Source organism: Schistocerca piceifrons, chromosome 1 (genome assembly GCF_021461385.2).
Source record: "Schistocerca piceifrons isolate TAMUIC-IGC-003096 chromosome 1, iqSchPice1.1, whole genome shotgun sequence".
NCBI classification, from domain to species: Eukaryota; Metazoa; Arthropoda; class Insecta; order Orthoptera; family Acrididae; genus Schistocerca; species Schistocerca piceifrons.
In genome coordinates, this window is record NC_060138.1 from 1,106,336,902 (window position 1) to 1,106,361,553 (window position 24,652).

General features: G+C 45.6%; 1 protein-coding gene and 1 pseudogene across 1 annotated transcript in view; one reads left to right on the forward strand and one right to left on the reverse strand.

Moving 5' to 3' along the window:
* Nucleotides 1-24,652, reverse strand: part of LOC124777987 (Down syndrome cell adhesion molecule-like protein Dscam2) — a 481,000-nt gene that overhangs the window by 286,859 nt on the left and 169,489 nt on the right. The window contains exon 4 of the mRNA XM_047253558.1: nucleotides 2,588-2,741. Coding sequence (XP_047109514.1) covers nucleotides 2,588-2,741 — 154 coding nt within the window. The remainder of the gene's footprint in view (nucleotides 1-2,587; nucleotides 2,742-24,652) is intronic.
* LOC124727348 lies at nucleotides 23,128-23,245 on the forward strand (annotated as a pseudogene).

The window sequence follows — 24,652 nt, forward strand, 5'->3', positions numbered from 1 at the left end:
CTGCTAGTGGTGCCGGGTTGTAGCACAGGCAATAAAAGGTACTGATTGTAGTCTATAGTCACAATTTTCTTCATTTTGCCTACTGGCTACCGGTTTCTGGTAACAGTAACTTCCTCAGGTCGTCACACGATCAAAACAATCAAAGTACATAGTTAAAGTAATAATGTGAGGAAACATTACATAACTTTTTCGCTGTGTATTAGCAAACGTATGGTATTAAGCGCCGCCTTAAAATGTATAGTGTGTTTCAAAATGACGTTATAAAAATTTTGGGACAGTTTCCTTGCACCAAAACAAGAGAAAAGTATCCAGTAAACATGGGACCTAAAGTGCGTATCATAAGAGTTATGAGCACTTGTTCGGCAGAAGAGCTATTTCTTACGTTAGCGAAGATGAATGTGCCGAAATTTTTAATACGTCTTCCTGAAACGCCCTGTATAAGTAGCCGTTTAAGCCTGGCACACAGTTGTCACCGTCGCTTCCCAAGTAGGTATGTCAAAAACTAAACGTCAATGCTAAGCTTTAAACAGATGCAAATTGCGGTGAGTAGTGATAAGAGTGCCCTCTTCCTTCCCCCCCCCTCCCCCCCCCCCTCCAATGTACAGAGTGTCTTCTTAAGAGAGAAGTCACACTGTAAAAAATGTGCTAAAATAAAGAGTAAAACAGTTATCACTGTAATAAAAGATTGAAAGCCAATTGTCAAATTTTGGTAGACATGTTAGCATTCGCCGTTTGAATGCGGTTTATCTTCTACTGTATACGGCCGCGAATCGTTTAATCAAGTAAGTGTCGTCGTAATAATAACATTACACACTGAAAACCCAGATTTTCTTTTGTTGAAAAGATATCCACATCCAGGGGGAATAGCAGTGCAGCGTGAGTGAGTATTACTCCGCAACTGTCAGTTGATGATTCCAGTTTGCTACTTTTCCCAGCAGTGTCCACCTGTAAGCCAGGGAATCCCAGCGGCGCCGCACCGCGCTTCTTCCCCACCGTGTCGCATGTCATCAGTCAGCCACGGCCGTGATAAACACTTCTCGCACATACTGTGAGGGGTTGTATCGACTGGCTCTGGTGTTAGCAGACGGCCACAGCATTAATTTCTACAACCGTTTCGTTCTGTGAATGTTATGCTATAGCTGCACTTTCAAGCAATACTGACACTCAACAACCAGAACATTTATCACCACCTAACCACTAGCGATATAAAACCGTCCAGGCGATAGCAGCATTACCTGGCGAGGAATGACTACTGGTCAGACACACGCACAGTGCATGTAGTTTCAGTAAGAGTGCTGTCCGTGTGTAGAATGGGGAGGGCGCGCTACCTGTCTGACTTTGGCCGAGGACAGGTTGCGGTGGCCCGCAGGCTCGGCCGAGCATTTCGGAAACTGCACTACTTGTCGGATGTTCGAGGAGTGCTATTGTGAGTGTCTTCAACACGTGGCGAAACCAAGGTGAAACCACTTCCTAACGTCTTAGGTTTGGGCGGTCACCTCTCATTACAGGCCGGGCAGACTGGTAAAACAGGACAGGTGGCGAACTGTGACGGAACTAACATCAGACTTTAATGCTGGCCAGAGTACAAGTGTGTCTGAACACAAAGTGCATCGAACGATGGGCCTCCGCAGCCGACCATCCATATACGTGCCAATGATAACATCACGACATCGGCAGTTACTACTGAAATGGGTACGTGACAATCGGTACTGGAGCTTGGCGGAATGGTAGAGTGCTGCATGGTTTGATGGATCCAAATAGGTTCTTCATCACGCCAATGGAAGGGTGCGAATCCTTCGTCTTCTAGGGGAACAGTTCCTTGACATCCATACAAGAAACAAGCTGGTGGCGGCTCCATTAAGCTCTGCGGATCATTCACTTGAGAATCCATGGGTCCAGTGGAGCTCTTGAAAGGCATCATGACGGCCAAAGAGTATCGTATACTGGTTGCGTACTACGTACACCTCTTCATGACGATCATGTTTCCCGACGGAAGTGCCATTTTTCAGCAAGATAATGTGCCGTATCAGAAGGTACGAGTGTGATGGACTGATTCGAGGAACACAGCGGCGAGATCCAATTCATATGCTGGCCCTCCAACTCAACAGATCTGAAACCGATCGAACACATCTGGATTATGACTGAACGTGGAGCCGGCCGCTGTGGCCGAGCGGTTCTAGGCGCTTCAGACCGGAACCGTGCTGCTGCTGCGGTCGCAGGTTCGAATCCTGTCTCGGACATGGATGTGTGTGCTGTCCTTAGGTTAGTTAGGTTTAAGCAGTTCTAAGTCTAGTGGACTGATGACTTCAGATGTTAAGTCCTATAGTGCTTAGAGCCATTTGAGCCATTTTGAACTTGGAGTCAGAGCTCGTCGCCCCTTCCCCGGAACTGTGTTTGCAGATGTGGTGCCAACTCTCTCCAGTGACCTCCCAAGGCCTCATTGCTTCCACGCCACGACACGTCGCCGCTGTTATGCCTGCCAGAGGTGGACATACCAGCTGTTAGGTAGGCGGCCGTAATGTTCTGGCTGATCAGTGAATATATAATCCAATACTCACGTTGTAACTCATGCAGTAGGGTAGCTCACCTGTGTCCCAGACGGGCGGCGTTGAGGGGCCGTCCGTCCAGCCTCCAGATGAACTGCGGGGGCGGGCTGCCGGCGGCGGCGCAGCGCAGAGACACCGCGGGCCCGGGGCTCAGCGCCTGCTCCACGAACGTCCACTGCAGCTCAGGCACCGTGTCTGAAATGTCACCATATCGGGCAACTGAGGTATCTGCAGTAATTTTATCTGTTTCGCTCGTTCTACACATTGGAATAATGCGACACTTTGGCAGAAACGTTACAGATAGTGTATATTAAGATGTCCAGAAACAGCTGGAATCGTTAAAATTGAATATAGCTCAAGGACGTGAAGGAATTCCTGTTTCTCGCGTGGAAAGCGCTTCAGTGCCAAGTAACGCGATCTAAGCCAATGAAACAATATCATTTCACTTCAGTTATAAAGATCTTGCTCTGTGATTGTTGCCTGATTGTGATCGCCAACGACTCCTACTAAAGGAAGACGTCGAAGTAATTCAGAGACGTGCTGCTACACTACTGGCCATTAAAATTGCTACACCACGAAGATAACGTGCTACAGATGCGAAATTTAACCGACAGGAAAAAGATACTGTGATACGCAAATGATTAGCGTTTCAGAGCATTCATACAAGGTTGGAGCCGGTGGCGAAACCTACAACATGCTGACATGACGAAAGTTTCCAACCGATTTCTCATACACAAACAGCAGTTGACCGGCGTTGCCTGGTGAAATGTTGTTGTGATGCCTCGTGTAGGGAGGAGAAATGCGTACCATCACGTTTCCGACTTTGATAAAGGTCGGATTGTAGCCTATCGCGATTGCGGTTTATCGTATCGCGGCACTGCTGCTCGCGTTGGTCGAGATCCAATGACTGTTAGCAGAATATGGAATTGGTCTATTCAGGAGGGTAATACGGAACGCCGTGCTGGATCCCAACGGTCTCGTATCACTAGCAGTCGAGATGACAGGCATCTCATCTGCATGGCTGTAACGGATCGTGCAGCAAAGTCTAGACCCCTAAGTCAAGAGATGGGGACGTTTGCAAGACAACAACCATCTGCACGAACACTTCAACGACGTTTGAAAGACAACAACCATCTGCACGAACAGTTCGACGACGTTTGCAGCAGCATGGACTGTCAGCTCGGAGACCATGGCTGCGGTTACCCTTGACGCTGCATCACAGACAGGAGCGCCTGAGATGGTGTACTCAACGACGAACCTGGGTGCACGAATGACAAAACGTCATTTTCTGCGGATGAATCCAGGTTCTGTTTACAGCATCATGATGGCCGCATCTGTGTTTGGCGACATTGCGGTGAACGCACATTGGAAGCGTGTATTCGTCATCGCCATACTGGCGTATCACCCGGCGTGATGGTATGGGGTGCCATTCGTTACATGTCTCGGTCACCTCTTGTTCGCATTGACGGCGCTTTGAACAGTGGACGTTACATTTCAGATGTGTTACGACCCTTGGCTCTACCCTTCATTCGATCCCTGCGAAGCCTTACATTTCAGCGGGATAATGCATGACCACATGTTGCAGGTCCCGTACGGGCCTTTCTGGATACAGAAAATTTTCGACTATTGCCCTGGCCAGCACGTTCTCCAGATCTCCCACCAACTGAAAACGTCTGATCAATGGTGGCCGAGCAACTGGCTCGTCAAAATACGCCAGTCACACTCTATCTGTACACGCCATCCAAGCTCTGTTTGACTCAATGCCCAAGCGTATCAAGGCCTTTATTATGGCCAGAGGTGGTTGTTCTGGGTACTGATTTCTCAGGATCTATGGACCCAAATTGCCTGAAAATGTGATCACATGTCAGTTCTAGTACAATATATTTGTCCAATGAATACTCGTTTATCATCTGCATTTCTTCTTGGTGTAGCAATTTTAATGGCCTGTAGTGCAGAAGCGGGCGAACGAGACAACAATGAATTCCATAAACATGACACATATATCAGTGAAGAGAAGTATGGAAAAAACAAGTTGAAAACCCAAGAAAGGGCATTTCAGCTCCTACCGTTGTAGTAGATGATTTGCTGTGATAAGTCGTGATTGTGTTCTAGTACGTAAGTTGTTAAGGCGTCCAAACTTTTCTGAAGCTTTATCTCGTTGTTTTCCGTGTTCATCGTCAGAAAATTGCCAGCTGTCTTTTTTATTATCGTTTTTGCTATATTAATTTTCACTTCCCATAACTCTGTTTGTATCGCATAAATGAAATCCATGGTTCTGTCACTGTACTAGTAAACCACAGTAAAAATCTACATAAACATTTAATTGTTATTTCAAACTACTTTAACGATTTCTGTAAGCCCTTCCACCAAAACATTGCAAACATATGGTACTAAGACGCATGTCGATGGCAAGTAGGTTACACATTAAAGAAGTACATCAAACTTTTTTATGAATCGTCGTTCTGCTGTACAGTTTATCATGTTGGTACTGACCTTAACAATTCTTGGACTTCCTCTTTAACGATATATTAAACATCGTGTTTCAGCATCCTGGGAAAAATATTCATCCGGCATCAGTTCACAAGTTAAAGTTTCGGAAGTAGTTTCCTTACTCGAAAAAGACCGCATTCACAAAGCTTCGTTTCTCTTTCCCTTACGGACTTTTTCCCTCGAGGAATGAATATGCAGGAGAGCCGCACCCACTTCCACTATCTAGTTTTCGTCCATTTTGCGGCCATTATGCGTCCTGAGTAAACATTTAGCTACTGAAATTTACTGCCATAAAAATTGTCGGGTAACGCTGGAACTCTTGTGGCCGGCAATGCTGGCAGAGAATATTGTCAGGATATATTGTCGGCAATATGCAATTGCGCGCGTAAATGTACCTTTCCCGAGGGAGTAGAATATCTGGGAACTAAGACGTGTTGTTTACTGAGCATATGTTATCTGTTATATCTAAATCGCATATGCTCCAATTATTAAATATTTAAAACTGGAATAAAATTCTAGCGGTTTTTCTGATTCAGTTGGTGTATAAATCTTTGGTGAAAGTTCAATTTTCTGTTTGATTTTCACGATGTTTGAAATGCATGTTTTGTATGTTGATTAAGGATTATAAAACTTAATATACAGGGTGTACCACAATTTCCATTACACGCTTGTAGGGGTTCTGGAGCGAGCTAAGTAGATAAAGTTTTGATAAGGCACATCAGTTCGGAAATGTAACATTTGGATGCGACATAAGTTAGAAGATCGGGTCGCTTACAAAACTCCTGCTTCTCGGTACTCACACAGCGTAGTCAGTGAGCTGTGACAAAGGTGCCGCCGGCCGAAGTGGCCGTGCGGTTAAAGGCGCTGCAGTCTGGAACCGCAAGACCGCTACGGTAGCAGGTTCGAATCCTGCCTCGGGCATGGATGTTTGTGATGTCCTTAGGTTAGTTAGGTTTAACTAGTTCTAAGTTCTAGGGGACTAATGACCACAGCAGTTGAGTCCCGTAGTGCTCAGAGCCAACTAAGGTGCCCTGTTGCAGCGGTCGGTGGGGGCAGCAGACGCGCCAGCAACAGGGGCTAGAGCTCCGACTTTACTGGAGTTACCGCCTGCCTTGGGGACTGCTAAGGTGTATTCGGATGAACTGGTGTTACTGTAGTCATGTTTCTTTAGTAATTTTGCTCTTTTTCTTTCACAGGGTGTTCAGAAAAGGGCTCCCTAATTTCAAAATTAAATATCTCGAAAACAAAGATCGATAGAGGAATGCAGTAAACGGTATGTTTATTGTGAAAGCTGTAAGAAGTTTATACAGCAGTTTGAAATAATAGTTACAAAAGCTGCTAACAGATGGCGCTGTACGCTGTACAGCTCATATCAGCATACATAAGTGAAATAATCGTATGAAAACAATCTTTGCAAACAATCACATCACAATGTTTTCAAAATGTTCACCATTAGCACTACAGAGGTGGCGCAAACGAAGAATGAAATTCGCCATCACATTTCGTAGTGTCTCAACCGAAATGGATTCACATGCCACAGAGATCGCCGATTCAAGCTCGTCCAGCGTGGCGGGATGCTTCGGGTGGACCATGTGTTTCACTGTGCCCCACAAAAAAAAGTCACAGGGAGTCAAATCCGGCGAATATGGAGGCCAATCCACGCCTGCACCAGTAAATTTGGGATATTCCAAAACGACTCGATTCCCGAAGTATTCCTCAAGAAAGCGAAACACTTGTTCGGTCCGATGTGGTCGGGCTCCATCTTGCATAAACCATTCAGTACCTGGTCGATCCTCTAACGCTTGCTGTGTGGCGACAAATTGTTCCAAAATTGCAACGTAACGTGCACCAGTGACCGTTTCTCGAATGAAAAAAGGGCCAATAATGCCTCTGATGCATACTGCAGTCCACACAGTAACTTTAGGAGAATAAAGGGGTTTCGCTTCACACCAATATGGCTTTTCGGAACCCCAAAATCGCAAGTTCTGCTTATTCACGTATCCATTCAGGTGGAAGTGTGCTTCATCCGTAAACCAGATGCAGCCAACATCAAATCCTTCACTATCAATCATTGTGAGCATCTGATTAGCAAAGGCAACCCTTTGTTGCACAGTTCGTACGGGTATGGCCTGGTGCGTTTGAATTTTGAATGGAAACATGTGTAGGCTCTTTCTCAGTATTTTCTGCGTGCTGGAACGCTTCAAACCAGTCTCAGATGCAATTCTACGGACGGATGACATTGGATTTCGCTGAATAATTCCAGAAACTGTGGCGATATTTTCAGGCGTAACTGCGGTTTGCTTGCGGCCAACATGCCCCACTAGATCATTAGTTACGCTGCCTGTTCGTTGAAATTTTGCGAAGAGCGTACGAATGGTTTTCGCATCGGGTACTGTTGGAACGTTAAATCGTGCTTGCAAACTTCGCCTTGTTGCCGTAGGACTCTCTTCTAACCCGTGGTACCCTAGCATGAGAAAAACGCGTTGTTCAATGGAGTACATGGTTTTAATCTCTTCCTTCGGTACGCTAACCTACTTTCACGTTTCAATAGTGGAACTGATCGCTCTGGGCTTCGGATCACTATTTATACTAGGCATTACGTATGGCGATTACAGCGCCATCTGTTAGCAGCTTTTGTAACTATTATTTCAAACTGCTGTATAAACTTCTTACAGCTTTCACAATAAACATACCGTTTACTGCATTCCTCTATCGATCTCTGTTTTCGAGATATTTAATTTTGAAATCAGGGAGTCCTTTTCTGGACACCGTGTACATACGACATTTTATGTGTTTGATTTTGACTTTGGACTGAGATTAATATGATTCCACTTCCATTCAGCTGATAGAACTTAAATCTCGCGGTGTCACTGTAGGTACAATTTAGAGGCACTTTCTAATTTTTTATGAATTTACTTACTCAGCACGTCTGTGTGGGAAATATTTCTAGAGACGCCAGAGATAGTCACTACGCTTCGGGGTGGTATGCTACAGTGACTGCCTGGAACCATCTGTCATTATCACTGACAGTTGGCTTACTCTTTCATGCCATACGTCATTAATACAGATCACAGGATTATATTAGGTTTAGGTTTTTAGTTTGTAATTATCTTTCCTGCGGCCTTCTGCATTTGTTTACTGTTTCTGTAAAATGTTACTTTGAAACTGTGGCCGGCTGGGGTGGCCGAGCGGTTCTAGGCTCTACAGTCTGGAACCACGCGACCGCTACGGTCGCAGGTTCGAATACTGCTCCTGCCTCGGACATGGATGTGTGTGGTGTCCTTAGGTTAGTTAGGTTTAAGTATTTCTAAGTTCTAGGGGACTGATGGCCTCAGAAGTTAAGTCCTATAGTGCTCAAAGCCATTTGAACCATTTTTGAACTTTGAAACTGTACACTCACGGCATGCTATAGTCCCTACATGGTGGGACAATGTGTACAGAAATAAACAGATAAGGAGAATGATAAGTACTATGCACCAACTTTACAGTCAAGGATTCTCTGTTACGAGACACTGTTCAGGTCACGTCAAGGACTGCATCTACATCTACATTTATACTCCGCAAGCCACCCAACGGTGTGTGGCGGAGGGCACTTTACGTGCCACGGTCATTACCTCCCTTTTCTGTTCCAGTCGCGTATGGTTCGCGGGAAGAACGACTGTCGGAAAGCCTCCGTACGCGCTCGAATCTCTCTAATTTTACATTCGTGATCTCCTCGGGAGGTATAAGTAGGGGGAAGCAATATATTCGATACCTCATCCAGAAACGCACCCTCTCGAAACCTGGCGAGCAAGCTACACCGCGATGCAGAGCGCCTCTCTTACAGAGTCTGCCACTTGAGTTTGCTAAACATCTCCGTAAGGCTATCACGGTTACCAAATAACCCTGTGACGAAACGCGCCGCTCTTCTTTGGATCTTCTCTATCTCCTCCGTCAACCCGATCTGGTACGGATCCCACACTGATGAGCAATACTCAAGTATAGGTCGAACGAGTGTTTTGTAAGCCACCTCCTTTGTTGATCGACTACATTTTCTAAAGACTCTCCCAATGAATCTCAACCTGGCACCCGCCTTACCAACAATTAATTTTATATGATCATTCCACTTCAAATCGTTCCGCACGCATACTCCCAGATATTTTACAGAAGTAACTGCTACCAATGTTTGTTCCGCTATCATATAATCATACAATAAAAGATCCTTCTTTCTATGTATTCGCAATACATTACATTTGTCTATGTTAAGGGTCAGTTGCAACTCCCTGCACCAATTGCCTATCTGTTGCAGATCTTCCTGCATTTCGCTACAATTTTCTAGTGCTGCAACTTCTCTGTATACTACAGCATCATCCGCGATAAGCCGCATGGAACTTCCGACACTATCTACTAGGTTATTTATGTATATTGTGAAAAGCAATGGTCCCATAACACTCCCCTGTGGCATGAACAAATAAAGCGAGTTGGGTCTCACATGATCGCTGTTTCCGGAATCCATGTTGATTCCTACATAGTAGATTCTGGGTTTCCAAAAACGACATGATACGCGAGCAAAAAACATGTTCTAAAATTCTACAACAGATCGACGTCAGAGATATAGGTCTATAGTTTGGCGCATCTGCTCGACGACCCTTCTTGAAGACTGGGACTACCTGTGCTCTATTCCAATCATTTGGAACCTTCCGTTCCTCTAGATACTTGCGGTACACGGCTGTTAGAAGGGGGGCAAGTCCTTTCGCGTACTCTGTGTAGAATCGAATTGGTATCTCGTCAGGTCCAGTGGACTTTCCTCTGTTGAGTGATTCCAGTTGCTTTTCTATTCCTTGGACACTTATTTCGATGTCAGCAGCCATTTTTTCGTTTGTGCGAGGATTTAGAGAAGGAACTGCAGTGCAGTCTTCCTCTGCGAAACAGCTTTGGAAAAAGGTGTTTAGTATTTCAGCTTTACGCGTGTCATCCTCTGTTTCAATGCCATCATCATCCCGAAGTGTCTGGATATGCCGTTTTGAGCCACTTACTGATTTAACGTAAGACCAGAACTCCCTATGATTTTCTGTCAAGTCGGTACATAGAATTTTACTTTCGAATTCACTGAACGCTTCACGCATAGCCCTCCTTAAGCTAACTTTGACATCGTTTAGCTTCTGTTTGTCTGAGAGGTTTTGGCTGCGTTTGCATTTGGAGTGAAGCTCTCTTTGCTTTAGCAGTACTTTGTGTACATCAAACACTGTAAAATAGTGCGGTTGAGAACTGCAGGTTCAAATGGTTCAAATGGCTCTAAGCACTATGGGACTTAACATCTGGCCGGCCGCGGTGGTCTAGCGGTTCTAGGTGCGCAGTCCGGAACCGCGCGGCTGCTACGGTCGCAGGTTCGAATCCTGCCTCGGGCATGGATGTGTGTGACGTCCTTAGGTTAGTTAGGTTTAAGTAGTTCTAAGTTCTAGGGGACTTATGACCACAGTAGTTAAGTCCCATAGTGCTCAGAGCCATTTGAACCAACTTAACATCTGAGGTCATCAGTCCCCTAGAACTTAGATCTACTTAAACCTTGTAAGTAGGCTGTTTATGTTTTCTCTATGTAAGTAGGCTGTTTAGGTTTTTTATTGGTAACGCCACCTCTGTATGACAATCACTGGCTGTGCTGTGTGCAGTCTGTGGCTGCTTTGCATTGTTGTAATACTCGCCATTGTAGTGTTAGGCAGCTGGCTGTGAACAGCGCGTAGCGTTGCGCAGTTGGAGGTGAGCCGCCAGCAGTGGTGGATGTGGGGAGAGAGATGGCGGCGGCGTTACCAATATAAAAACCTAAACAGCCTACTTACATCTATGTAAGTAGGCTGTTTATGTTTTCTCTATGTAAGTAGGCTGTTTAGGTTTTTTATTGGTAACGCCACCTCTGTATGACAATCACTGGCTGTGCTGTGTGCAGTCTGTGGCTGCTTTGCATTGTTGTAATACTCGCCATTGTAGTGTTAGGCAGCTGGCTGTGAACAGCGCGTAACGTTGCGCAGTTGGAGGTGAGCCGCCAGCAGTGGTGGATGTGGAGAGAGAGATGGCGGAGTTTTGAAATTTATCATGAACTGCTATATTTATATATGATGATATCAAGGTAAATACATTGTTTGTTCTCTACTAATATCTTTCATTTGCTAACTATCCCTATCAGTAGTTAGTGCCTTCAGTAGTTTGAATCTTTTATTTAGCTGGCAGTAGTGGCGCTCGCTGTATTGCAGTAGCTTGAGCAGCGAAGATTTTTGTGAGGTAAGTGATTTGTGAAAGGTATAGTTTAATGTTAGTCAGGGCCATTCTTTTGTAGGGAATTTTGAAAGTCAGATTGCGTTGCGCTAACAAAATATTGTGTGTCAGTTTAAGGACAGTCGTGTATAATTGTTGAAAGGGGAAGTTTCATAACCTAACTAACCTAAGGACATCACACACATCCATGCCTGAGGCAGGATTCGAACCTGCGACGTAGCAGTCGCTCGGTTCCAGACTGAAGCGCCTAGAACCCCTCGACCACCGCGGCCGGCCGAACTGCAGGTGTACTATCGAAAGTTAATGCTCTACGTATGTATACTGATACCTGTTCGTATCGCTTTCGAGTGTTCAGGCGACTGCACCCGGCCGCACACCCGAGAGCAACACGAACAGACGATTCGCCTAGAAGGCTTAAGATCTCTTCATCTTTTCATGTCACTCCATTTTGATTGATTTCATCCACACAGATTTCACTTCAGTGAATCTAATTCAACCGTAACTCGTTTATGGCGAAAGAAAACTGCAAGAGCCGACACCATGCGCCGACCTTCTGTAGGTGATCCTGCATATCGCTGTAATTTTCTTGCGTTGCAACTTCTCCATACACACCAACATCTACAAATAGCGCCACGGAGCATCCCAAATTACAAACTAGCGCTTCTTTCGCACAATCCCGAAGCTAATTTCCCAACTGACACTTTCTATTGAGACAAATGACTCAAGCAGTTGTTCGTGATTGTACTGTGTTACCTCTTTGACAATCGATCTGCTTATCGTATGCCTGTTTCTCTTTGTTTATCCGTTTTTGTGGTCCTCTGTGTCGTATTGATTTACTCCATGATTTTCATTTAGGGATTATTTTTCTTCATTTGTTCGAGATGACCATATAACGCTAAGTGCTTTATCTGAAAACTACCTTGAGCAGTTAAACAGAGAATCGACTCGTGGCGATAACATATTAGACCTTCTGGTGACAAACAGACCCGAACTATTTGAAACAGTTAACGCAGAACAGGGAATCAGCGATCATAAAGCGGTTACGGCATCGATGATTTCAGCCGTAAATAGAAATATAAAAAAGGGTAGGAAGATTTTTCTGTTTAGCAAAAGTGACGAAAAGCAGATTTCAGAGTACCTGACGGCTCAACACAAAAGTTTTGTCTCAAGTACAGATAGTGTTGAGGATCAGTGGACAAAGTTCAAAACCATCGTACATTATGCGTTAGATGAGTATGTGTCAAGCAAGATCGTAAGAGATGGAAAAGAGTCACCGCGGTACAACAACCAAGTTAGAAAACTGCTGCGGAAGCAAAGATAACTTCACAGCAAACATAAACGTAGCCAAAGCCTTGCAGACAAACAAAAATTACGCGAAGCGAAATGTGGTGTGAGGAGGGCTATGCGAGAGGCGTTCAATGAATTCGAAAGTAAAGTTCTATGTACTGACTTGGCAGAAAATCCTAAGAAAATTTGGTCTTATGTCAAAGCGGTAGGTGGGTCAAGACAAAATGTCCAGACACTCTGTGACCAAAATGGTACTGAAACAGAGGATGACAGACTAAAGGCCGAAATACTAAATGTCTTTTTCCAAAGTTGTTTCACAGAGGAAGACTGCACTGTAGTTCCTTCTCTAGATTGTCGCACAGATGACAAAATGGTAGATATCGAAACAGACGACAGAGGGATAGAGAAACAATTAAAATCGCTCAAAAGAGGAAAGGCCTCTGGACCTGATGGGATACCAGTTCGATTTTACACAGAGTACGCGAAGGAACTTGCCCCCCTTCTTGCAGCGGTGTACCGTAGGTCTCTAGAAGAGCATAGCGTTCCAAAGGATTGGAAAAGGGCACAGGTCATCCCCGTTTTCAAGAAGGGACGTCGAATAGATGTGCAAACTATATCTCTAACGTCGATCAGTTGTAGAATTTTGGAACACGTATTATGTTCGAGTATAATGACTTTTCTGGACACTAGAAACCTACTCTGTAGGAATCAGCATGGGTTTCGGAAAAGACGGTCATGTGAAACCCAGCTCGCGCTATTCGTCCACGAGACTCAGAGGGTAGACACGGGTTCGCAGGTAGACGCCGTGTTTCTTGACTTCCGCAAGGCGTTCGATACAATTCCCCACAGTCATTTAATGAACAAAGTAAGAGCATATGGGTTATCAGACCAATTGTGTGATTGGATTGAGGAGTTCCTAGATAACAGAACGCAGCATGTCATTCTCAATGGAGAGAATTCTTCCGAAGTAAGAGTGATTTCAGGTGTGCCGTAGGGGAGTGTCATAGGACCGTTGCTATTCACAATATACATAAATGACCTTGTGGATGACATCGGAAGTTCGCTGAGGCTTTTTGCAGATTGCTGATCGTGCTGTGGTGTATCGAGAGGTTGTAACAATGGAAAATTGTACTGAAATGCAGAAGGATCTGCAGCGAATTGACGCATGGTGCAGGGAATGCCAATTGAATCTCATTGTGGGCAAGTGTAATGTGCTGCGAATACATAGAAAGATAGATCCCCTATCATTTAGCTACAGCAGGTCAGCTACTGGAAACAGTTAATTCCATAAATTATCTGGGAGTACGCATTAGGAGTGATTTAAAATGGAATGATCATATAAAGTTGATCGTCGGTAAAGCAGATGCCAGACTGAGATTCATTGGAAGGATCCTAAGGAAATGCAATCCGAAAACAAAGGACGTAGGTTACAGTACGCTTGTTCGCCCACTGCTTGAATACTGCTCAGCAGTGTGGGATCCGTACCAGATAGGGTTGATAGAAGAGATAGAGAAGATCCAACGGAGAGCAGCGCGCTTCGTTACAGGATCATTTAGTAATCGCGAAAGCGTTACGGAGATGATAGATAAACTCCAGTGGAAGACTCTGAAGGAGAGACGCTCAGTAGCTCGGTACGGGCTTTGTTAAAGTTTCGAGAACATACCTTCACCGAAGAGTCAAGCAGTATATTGCTCCCTCCTACGTATATCTCGCGAAGAGACCATGAGGATAAAATCAGAGAGATTAGAGCCCACACAGAGGCATACCGACAATCCTTCTTTCCGCGAACAATACGAGACTGGAATAGAAGGGAGAACCGATAGAGGTACTCAGGGTACCCTCCGCCACACACCGTCAGGTGGCTTGCGGAGTATGGATGTAGATGTAGATAACGGCAATACTGTCTTTCGAGTCGTATTTTTAATCTTTAGAATCTTTCAAGGCTCTTGCCTTTCCTAACCATACAGTTGATGTTGATAAAGTTCGCTAGTGGACTCAGCACAGACATTTTCTTTTGATTCTCAACAAGCGACCACCACAAGGTTGACGAACAGCGCACACCTTGTAATACTTTTGTCTATGAGAAGACAAGGCTGCTCCCTCCTTAACTTCCGGAAAATATTTTCAGCGGTACCAAAGACGTGTGCTAATAATAAGTATTTTTATTTATTTATTTACACGCCTAGCTCAGTAGGACCAAATTGAGGCCATGGAACGTGTTAGTACACGAAATTATAACATAAAAGTAATAACAGATAAAATAAAATGTTTATGAACCCAAAAAAGTGAAGCTATAAGTTTAAGTAAACGCAATCAACAATATAACATAAGAATCAGCTTAATTTTTCAAGGAACCCCTCTACATCTACATCTACATCCGTACTCCGCAAGCCACCTGACGGTGTGTGGCGGAGGGTACCTTGAGTGCCTCTATCGGTTCTCCCTTCGAGAGGATACTGTTCAGTTTCGATTTGAAAGCGCGTGGATTACTGCTAAAAGTTTTGGATTCTTGTGATAGCTTATTGAAAATCGATGCAGCAATATATTGCACAACTTTCCGCACAAGAGTTAAGGATTCAAATGCAAACTGCGATCCAAATGCAGATTGGATTTCTTTCTAGTATTAACTGAGTGAAAGCTGTTATTGCTTAGGCATTAGCTCATATTGTTAACAAGAAACGACAGTAAAGAATATATATATTGACAGGCCAATGTCAAAATACCCAGACTAGTAAACAGGGCTCGACAGGAGGTTCGCGAACTTACATCACTTATTGCCCGAACTGCTTGTTTCTGAGCCAAAAATTTCTTTTGAGAATGGGAAGAGTTACCCCAGAATATAACACCGTATCACATAAACGAAAGAAAATAAGCAACTGCTAAGGTCATCAGTCTTTAAGCTTACACACTACTTAACCTAAATTACCCTAAGGACAAACTCACACACCCATGCCCGAAGGAGGACTCGAACCTCCGCCGGGACCATTTTCAATCTAGCCCAGGCATATTGATAGGGTTCATGTTGAAAGGTGGCTACACTGAGTCACAGCGCCAGAGATTGCGCCAAAGAGTATTATTCAGCCGCCTCCACTGGCAGTGCTTGTTCAGAAGTTCCCGTAGTTAGTGCTTGTTGAGATGTCGTAGTGGAGAGTGATTGTCGAAAAGTCGTCGTGGAGAGTGCTTATTGAGAAGTGGGCAGTTGGAGATCCGATGTAGCCGTGACTAGTTGTGAGCATGTTGTATGCAGTTGTTCTGATGGGCTAGACAGCCGATGCTGTTCGATTGCGGATGTTGTAATGATCAGAGTGTATGTTTCGTCAATATATATGAAGGTAATAGTTTTTTTTTATTTTTATTTCTATTGTCTTAAACAATAATGCCTCTTGGTCACAGGTTCAGTCAACAAAGCATCTGGCTTGTGTTCATGTATTAGAGTGTAATTCTGGTTCCTATGTGTAAGTATAGTATTTCAGTTTTATTTAATTAATTCAGTGTAAATGGTATTTAAAATATCTTGTCTTTTTGAGGAAGAACCGTGCCAGATGTGTACGTTGAATCACACTTCCACACACAGAACAGCTACACTTGTGCCTTGTTGTTTCGTAGCTTTCATAGTTGCTGGGGACTTAGTTAATTAATTGTGTTAACGGAAATTTTCTTTCAATCTTTGTTGTTATTCTATGCAGTCAGATTACGTACTAATACTAGTCAGGGCCAACCGGTTACGAGACTTCGTAAACGGACAGACAGCTACTAAAATTAAAAATATTTGCATTATATTTAATTAAGCCCCCATGCAATGTCTGGAGAACATATTGGACATTCTAGTCGAGCGATGTCGTTATCCTGAAGGAAGTCATTCACAAGATGTACACGATGGGGGTGCAAATTGTCGTCCATGAAGACGAATGCCTCGCCATAGGTCCCGATATGGTTGCACTATCGGTTGGAGGATGGCATTCACGTATGGTACAGCCGTTACGTTTCCATGACCACCAGCGGCTCCACATAATGCCACCCCAAAACAGCAGGGAACCTCGCTGCACTCGCTGGACAGTGTGACTAAGGTGTTCAGCCTGACCGGGTTGCCTCCAAACACGTCTCCGACGATTGTGTAGTTGAAGGCATATGCGACACTGATCGGTGAAGAGAACGTGTTGCCAACCCTGAGCGGTCCATTTGGCATGTTGTTGGGCCCATCTGTACCGCGCTGCATGGTGTCGTGGTTGCAAAGACGGACGTCGCCTATTGCGCGCAGTTTGAGTCGTAACATGACATCCTGTGCCTGTACGAAAAGCATTATTCAACATGGTGACATTGCTGTCAGGGTTCAAAATGGTTCAAATGGCTCTCAGCACTATGGGACTCAACATCTGAGGTCATAAGTCCCCTAGAACTTAGAACTACTTAAACCTAACTAACCTAAGGACATCACACACATCCATGCACGAGGCAGGATTCGAACCTGCGACCGTAGTGGTCACGCGGTTCCAAACTGAAGCGCGTAGAACCGCACGGCCACACCGGCCGGCTTGTGAGGGTTCCTCCGAGCCATAATCCGTAGGTAGCGGTTATCCACTTCAGCACTAGCCCTTGGGCGGTCTGAGCGAGGTATGTCATGGACAGTTCCTGTCTCTCTGTGTCTCCTCCATGTCAGAACGACATCGCTCAACATCGCTTTGGTTCAATCCGAGACGCCTGGACACTTCCGTTGTTGAGAGCCCTTCCTGGCACAAAGTAACAATGCGGACGCGATCGAACCGCGGTATTGACCGTCTAAGCATGTTTGAATTACAGACAACACGAGCCATGTACCTCCTTCCTGGTGGAATGAGTGGGACTGATCGGCTGCCGTACCCCCTCCGTCTGCATGGTTGTTTACATCTTTGGGTGTACATTATCCACAGTCAACGTCTATTTTCAGGAGTTCTGGGAACTGGGGTGATGAAAAACTGTTTGTGATACGTGTACTTAGCTCCGACATATATGCATTCACAATTACACACGTGTTCTGACCTCGACTGACGCATGAAAAGTAATGACATTGCACAAGTGTCGTTCTTGCTTAGCATTTGCATTTATGTTCAAACACACATTTCTTCCAGTGTTTGCATAATTTTGTACAACTGCTGTGTATAAGGGGCATTCAGTAAGCAATGTATTTGACTGTAATTGTGTTGGTTTCATTAAGGATTTCAGTACACAATATTATTCACCAATCTTTTGACTACAAAATCATATTTTTGAACATAGCCTCCGTTCAATCCGACTGCCTTACTGGAAAGGCCTTTATGCCCGCATGGTATCACTCTGCTGGTGATGAATCCGTGTTTCAACCCCTGTGACGATGTTCGAAAAAAATTGTCATGAACAGCCTCGTAACCCGCAAGCAGTCCCCCACAGATTGCCCATAGTTGCTCTTTATGGTCTTCTATTAGGCGGTGGGGAACCTAGCAGGCACCCACCGTTGAGTACGCCAATTATGGACGGGTGTGTCAGCAATACTATCGGAGACATCCAGTTGATAAGCGTGATATTTGATTGTTATCCGTCGATCACCTCGAATGAGAGTTTTTTGTATGTCCATCCTTTTAGCAGGATGTCTCTGGTACGACGGTCAATTACTATCCCGACAAAAATTAAAACACCTACAACCGTATTTATGATTTTATTTTATTTTGTCGCAACCAGTTTCGACGCTTCATTGCGTCATCTTCAGGCTGTTTTGATGCGGTACAGGTTGCTACGATCCCCATGCATAACCCATCAGTGGCCAGTATTACTGGATTCGCAGATAATGTGTCAGCACTCCAACCATCTGCAAGTTCCAACATTGCAGGTGTCACAGCCGTGCGTGACGGCGGCCATCAAGCGGAAGGTCGGACCTTCATACGATGATAGCAGACGCCTCGCCCAACGACGCACCCAGGTTTTGTTCACTGCCAAGTGTCCATAGACATTCTGCAAGCGTCTATGAATATCTGCGATGCTCTGGTTTTCCGCCAAAATAAACTTACTGACAGCTATTTGCTTGGAACGCACCTCCTCTATACACGACATTTAGAAGGCTGCGTATACCGCAGGCACCGGTTGGAATTTCATGAAACTATAGGGACTGGAGCGGGAATATTCCACGATATCCCACAGCAAATTCCGCATTTTTTCAACAGAACTGGCGGAGAATAAGAGTGTGTTGAGTAACTTACTGAACGCCCCTCGTGTATACGAGGTGTAAATGAAGATGGGGCTAGTAGTGGCGATTTACACTACTGGCCATTAAAATTGCTACACCAAGAAGAAATGCAGATGATAAACGGGTATTCATTGGACAAATATATTATACTCGAACTGACAAGTGATTACATTTTCACGCAATTTGGGTTCATAGATCCTGAGAAATCAGTACCCAGAACAACCAGCTCTGGCAGCAATAACGGCCTTGATACGCCTGGGGATTGAGCCAAACAGAGCTTGGTTGGCGTGTACAGGTACAGCTGCCCATCCAGCTTCAACACGATACCACAGTTCATCAAGAGTAATGACTGGCGTATTGTGACGAGCCAGCTGCTCGGCCACCATTGACCAGAGGATTTCAATTGGTGAGAGATCTGGAGAATGTGCTGGCCAGGGCAGCAGTCGCACATTTTCTATATCCAGAAAGGCGCGTACAGGACCTGAATATGCGGTCGTGCATTATCCTGCTGAAATGTAGGGTTTCACAGGGATCGAATGAAGGGTAGAGCCACGGGTCGTAAAGCATCTGAAATGTAACGTCCACTGTTCAAAGTGCCGTCAATGCGAACAAGAGGGGACCGGGACGTGTAACCAATGGCACACCATACCACCACGCCGGGTGATACGCCAGTATGGCGATGACGAATACACGCTTCCAATGTGCGTTCACCGCGATGTCGCCAAACACGGATGCGACCATCATGATGCTGTAAACAGAACCTGGATTCATCCGAAAAAATGACGTTTTGCCATTCGTGCAGCCAGGTTCGTCGTTGAGTACACCATCGCAGGCGCTCCTGTCTGTGATGCAGCATCAAGGTTAACCGCAGTCACGGTCTCCGAACTGATAGTCCATGCTGCTGCAAACGTCGTCGAACTGTTCGTGCAGATGGTTGTTGTCTTGAAAACGTCCCCATCTGTTGATTCAGGGATCGAGACATGGCTGCACGATCCATTACAGGCATGCGGAGAAGATGCCTGTCATCTCGACTGCTAGTGATACGAGGCCGTTGGGATCCAGTTCGGCGTTCCGTATTACCCTCCTGAACCCACCGATTCCATATTCTGCTAAAAGTCATTGGATCCCGACCAACGCGGGCAGCAATGTCGCGATACGATAAACAGCAATCGCGATAGGCTACAATCCGACCTTTATCAAGGTCGGAAATGTGATGGTACGCATTTCTCCTCCTTACACTAGGCATCACAACAACGTTTCACCAGCTAACGCCGGTTAACTGCTGTTTGTGTATGAACGTTCTTCACGTCAGCACGTTGCAAGTGTCGCCACCGGCACCAACCTTGTGTGAATGCTCTGAAAAGCTAATCATTTGCATATCACAGCATCTTCTTCTTGTCGGTTAGATTTCGCCTCTGTAGCACGTCATCTTCGTGGTGTAGTGTAGTAATGCGGTAAAGAAACTGAAATCATCCCTTGCAGCCAGACGGTAATTTATTTACAATTTTAGCTCAGAGATATTAGATTTCATACGGAAGTTAACCGAGAGTCCTTTTGCCACACACCATTCGCAAATGTAACAGAGAGGGGGGAAGATAATGGTGCAACAAGTTCTCTGCCTCAGACATGGTAACGTAGCTTGCGGGATGACTATGTAGATGAAGATGTCACGATGTGACGAAGACTTGCGTAATTACGTGATAACGGAACTTGGGGAATGGAGAAATAGAAGACAGTGGTGTGAGAGACAGGCGGGGGCGGGTGGGGAGTGAGAGAAAGACAGAAACAAATTAAAAGAAAGAATGAGAGCGATGGTTATCTTGCAGAAGGTGAGGTTAATCAAGTTACGGGGAGTGTTCGTAGCGCAGCGCGGCGGTCGCCAGATGTGGGTTAATTAAAATAAAGCCGGCCGATTACTGGGCGGGTCACGAGAGCGCGGCTGCATAGCGGATAACGCCACAGCACTGGGGCGATACGGGCGGCCGCGTTCGAAACGCAGGGCGGGCCTTCATTACCCTAAAACACCGAGCCGCGGCTGCTGGCTTCTGGCTGGCGGCGCACGGACAACAGCGCGCGCTGCGCGGTCCGCTGCTGTAATCCAAATGACGCTCCCCTGCTGTGTGGGCGGCCGTGCGGCCAAAGAGTGGCCTCGAAGGGTTGCGGAAAAGCATTCACACAACTGCTAGGGGCAGTACTCAGCGTTACAGCGTCCTTGCTAGCCATACGTCCCCCATCCCTCAAGCTACACTACTGGCCATTAAAATTGTTACACCACGAAGATGACGTGCTACAGACGCGAAATTTAACGGACAGGAAGAAGATGCTGTGATATGCAAATAATTAGCTTTTCAGAGCATTCACACAAGGTTGGCGCCGGTCGCCACACCTACAACGTGCTGACATGAGGACAGTTTCCAACCGATTTCTCGCACAGAAACAGCAGTTGACCGGCATTGCCTGGTTAAACGTTGTTGTGATGACTCGTGTAAGGAGGTCGGATTGTAGCCTATCGCGATTGCGGTTTATCGTATCGCGACATTGCTGCTCGCGTTGGTCGAGATCCAGTGACTGACTGTTAGCAGAATGTGGAATCGGTGGGTTCAGGAGGGTAATACGGAACGCCGTGCTGGATCCCATCGGTCGCGTATCACTAGCAGTCGAGATGGCAGGCATCTTATCCGCATCGTGCAGCCACGCCTCGATCCCTGAGTCAAGAGGCGGGGACAAGACAACAACCATCTGCACGAACAGTTCGACGACGTTTGCAGCAGCATGGACTATCAGTTCGGAGACCATGGCTGCGATTACCCTTGACGCCGCATCACAGACAAGAGCGCCTGCGATGTTGTGCTCAACGACGAACCTGGATGCACGAATGGCAAAACGTCCTTTTTTCGGATGAATCCAGGTTCTGCTTACAGCATCATGATGGTCTCATTCGTGTTCGGCGACATCGCGGTGAACGCGGATTGGAAGCGTGTATTCGTCATCGCCATACTGGCTTATCACCCGGCGTGATGGTATGGGGTGCCATTGGTTACACGTCTCGGTCACCTCTTGTTCGCATTGACGGCACTTTGAACAGTGGACGTTACATTTCAGATGTGTTACGACCCGTGGTTCTGCCCTTCATTCGATCCCTGCGAAACGCTACATTTCAGCAGGATAATGCACGACCGCATGTTGGAGGTCCTGTATGGGCCTTTCTGGATACAGAAAAGTTCGACTGCTGCCCTGGCCAGCACATTCTCCAGATCTCTCACCAATTGAAAACGTCTAGTCAATGGTGGCCGAGCAACTGGCTCGTCACAATACGCCACTCACTACTCTTGATGAACTGGTGGTATCGTGTTGAAGCTGCATGGGCAGCTGTACCTGTACACGCCATCCAAGCTCTGTTTGACTCAATGCCCAGGCGTATGAAGACCGCTATTACGGCCAGAGGTGGTTGTTCTGGGTAGTGATTTCTCAGGATCTATGCACCCAAATTGTGTGAAAATGTAATCACATATCAGTTCTAGTATAATATATTTGTCCAATGAATACCCTTTTATCATCTGCATTTCTTCTTGCTGCTGCAATTTTAATGGCCATTACCCTCTAAACAGAGAATATCAAAGATACTGGGAGTAACGTAAGTACGAGGGTCGTTCAATAAGTAATGCAACACACATGTTTTTTCTTGGCCAATATAGGCTGAAAAAAATGCGAAATTTATTGTGGGACATCGTGGAATATTCCCGCTTCAGCCACTGCAGTTTCATAAAGCTCCGACCGCTGGAGACGCTATAGGTAACCTTCAAAATGGCGTCTGTAACGGAGGTGTGTTTGAAGTAGAGAGCTATCAATGAGTTCCTTTCGGCGGAAAACGAGAGCATCGCAGTACTCAGACACTTGCAGAATTTCTGCGGAACCCGGCGGTGAATAAAAGCACGGTGAGTCGTTGGGCTAAGTGCCTGTCATCATTGCAAAGCCGCACACTCCTACAATAATGGAACGTGCGGACACTCTCATTCGAGGTGGTCGACGGATCACAAACACGTCACAGCACAAAGGGACGTCTCTGTTGGTAGTGTTGGCTCGTTCGTCCTCCACTTGGGGCACTCAAACATGTTGATTCCTCGCTGCCTAACAGAAGATAGTAAAGAGCAACGAAGAACCATCTGTGCGGAACTCCTTGCGCGTTGCGAGGCTAAAAGTGACAATTTTTTGTCGAACATCGTCACAAGCAATGAAATACGGATTTATCACTTACAAATGGAAACAAAACGGCAATCCATGGAGCGGTTCCATATCACCTCTTCTCCGAAGCGTTCAAAGACGCACCCTTACCCGGTAAAGTCATGGCTAGGTTTTCTGCGAGCCAACGGCCTTGCCGCAGTGGTAACACCGGTTCCCATCAGATCACCGAAGCTAAGCGGTGTCGGGCTGGGCTTGCACTTGGATGGGTGACCATCCGATCTGCCGAGCGCTGTTGGCAAGCGGGGTGCACTCAGCCCTTGTGAGGCAAACTGAGGAGCTACTTGATTGAGAAGCAGCGGCTCCGGACACGGAAACTGACATACGGCCGGGATGGTGATGTGCTGACCACATGCCCCTCCATATCCGCATCTAGTGACGCCTATGGGTGAGGATGACACGGCGGCCGGTAGGTACCTTTTGTTTTTCATGGCCGGTTCGGTAGGAGTTAAGTTTAGTTTTTAGGTTTTCTGGGATCCAGAGGGAATTATTCTTTTGATGTCACTCCTGATGGTGCAACGATCAACCTTGGAGTGTATTGTGCTACCCTCAGGAAATTGAGAAACGTCTACAGTGTGTTCGTCGCCACAAAAATGAAAAACGAACCTTTCTTTCTGCCAACATGAGTAACGTAGAAGTAAATATCCTCGGAGTAGTGAAGGTACTTAAATCACTTAATAAAAGCAAGTCTTCTGGTCCAGACTGTATACCAGTTAGGTTCCTTTCGGAGTATGTTGATGCATCAGCTCCATACTTGGTAACCATATACAACCGTTCTCTCGACGAAAGATCCGTACCCAAAGACTGGGAAGTTGCACACGTCACGGCAATATTCAAGAAAGGTAGTAGGAGTAATCCACTAAATTACAGGCCCATATCGTTAACGTCGATATGCAGCACGATTTTGGAACATATATTGTGTTCGAACATTATGAATTATCTCGAAGAAAAAGGTCTACTGACACACAGTCAACATGGGTCTAGAAAATATCGTTCCTGTGAAACACAACTAGCTCTTTATTCACATGAAGTGCTGAGTGCTATTGACAAGGGATTTCAGATCGTTTCCGTATTTCTGGATTTCCGGAAGGCTTTTGACACTGTACCACACAAGCGGCTCGTAGTGAAATTGCGTGCGTATGGAATATTGTCTCAGTTATGTGACAGGACTTGTGATTCCCTGTCAGAGGTCACAGTTCGTAGTAATTGACAGAAAGTCATCGAGTAAAACAGAAGTGATTTCTGGCGTTCCCCAAGGTAGTGTTGTAGGCCCTTGCTGTTCCTAATCTATATAGACGATTTGGGAGACAATCTGAGCAGCCGTCTTCGGTTGTTTGTAGATGACGCTGTCGTTTATCGACTAATGAAGTCATCAGAAGATAAAAAAAAATTACAATATGATTTAGAAAAGATATCTGAATGGTGTGAAAAGTGGCAGTTGACCCTAAATAACGAAAAGTGTGAGGTCATCCACATGAGTGCTAAAAGGAACTCAAACTTCGGTTACACGATAAAACAGTCTAATCTAAAAGTGGTAAATTCAACTGAATACCTAGGTATTACAATTACGAAGAACTTAAATTGGAAGGAACACATAGAAAATGTTGTGGTGAAGGCTAACCAAAGACTGCGTTTTATTGGCAGGGCA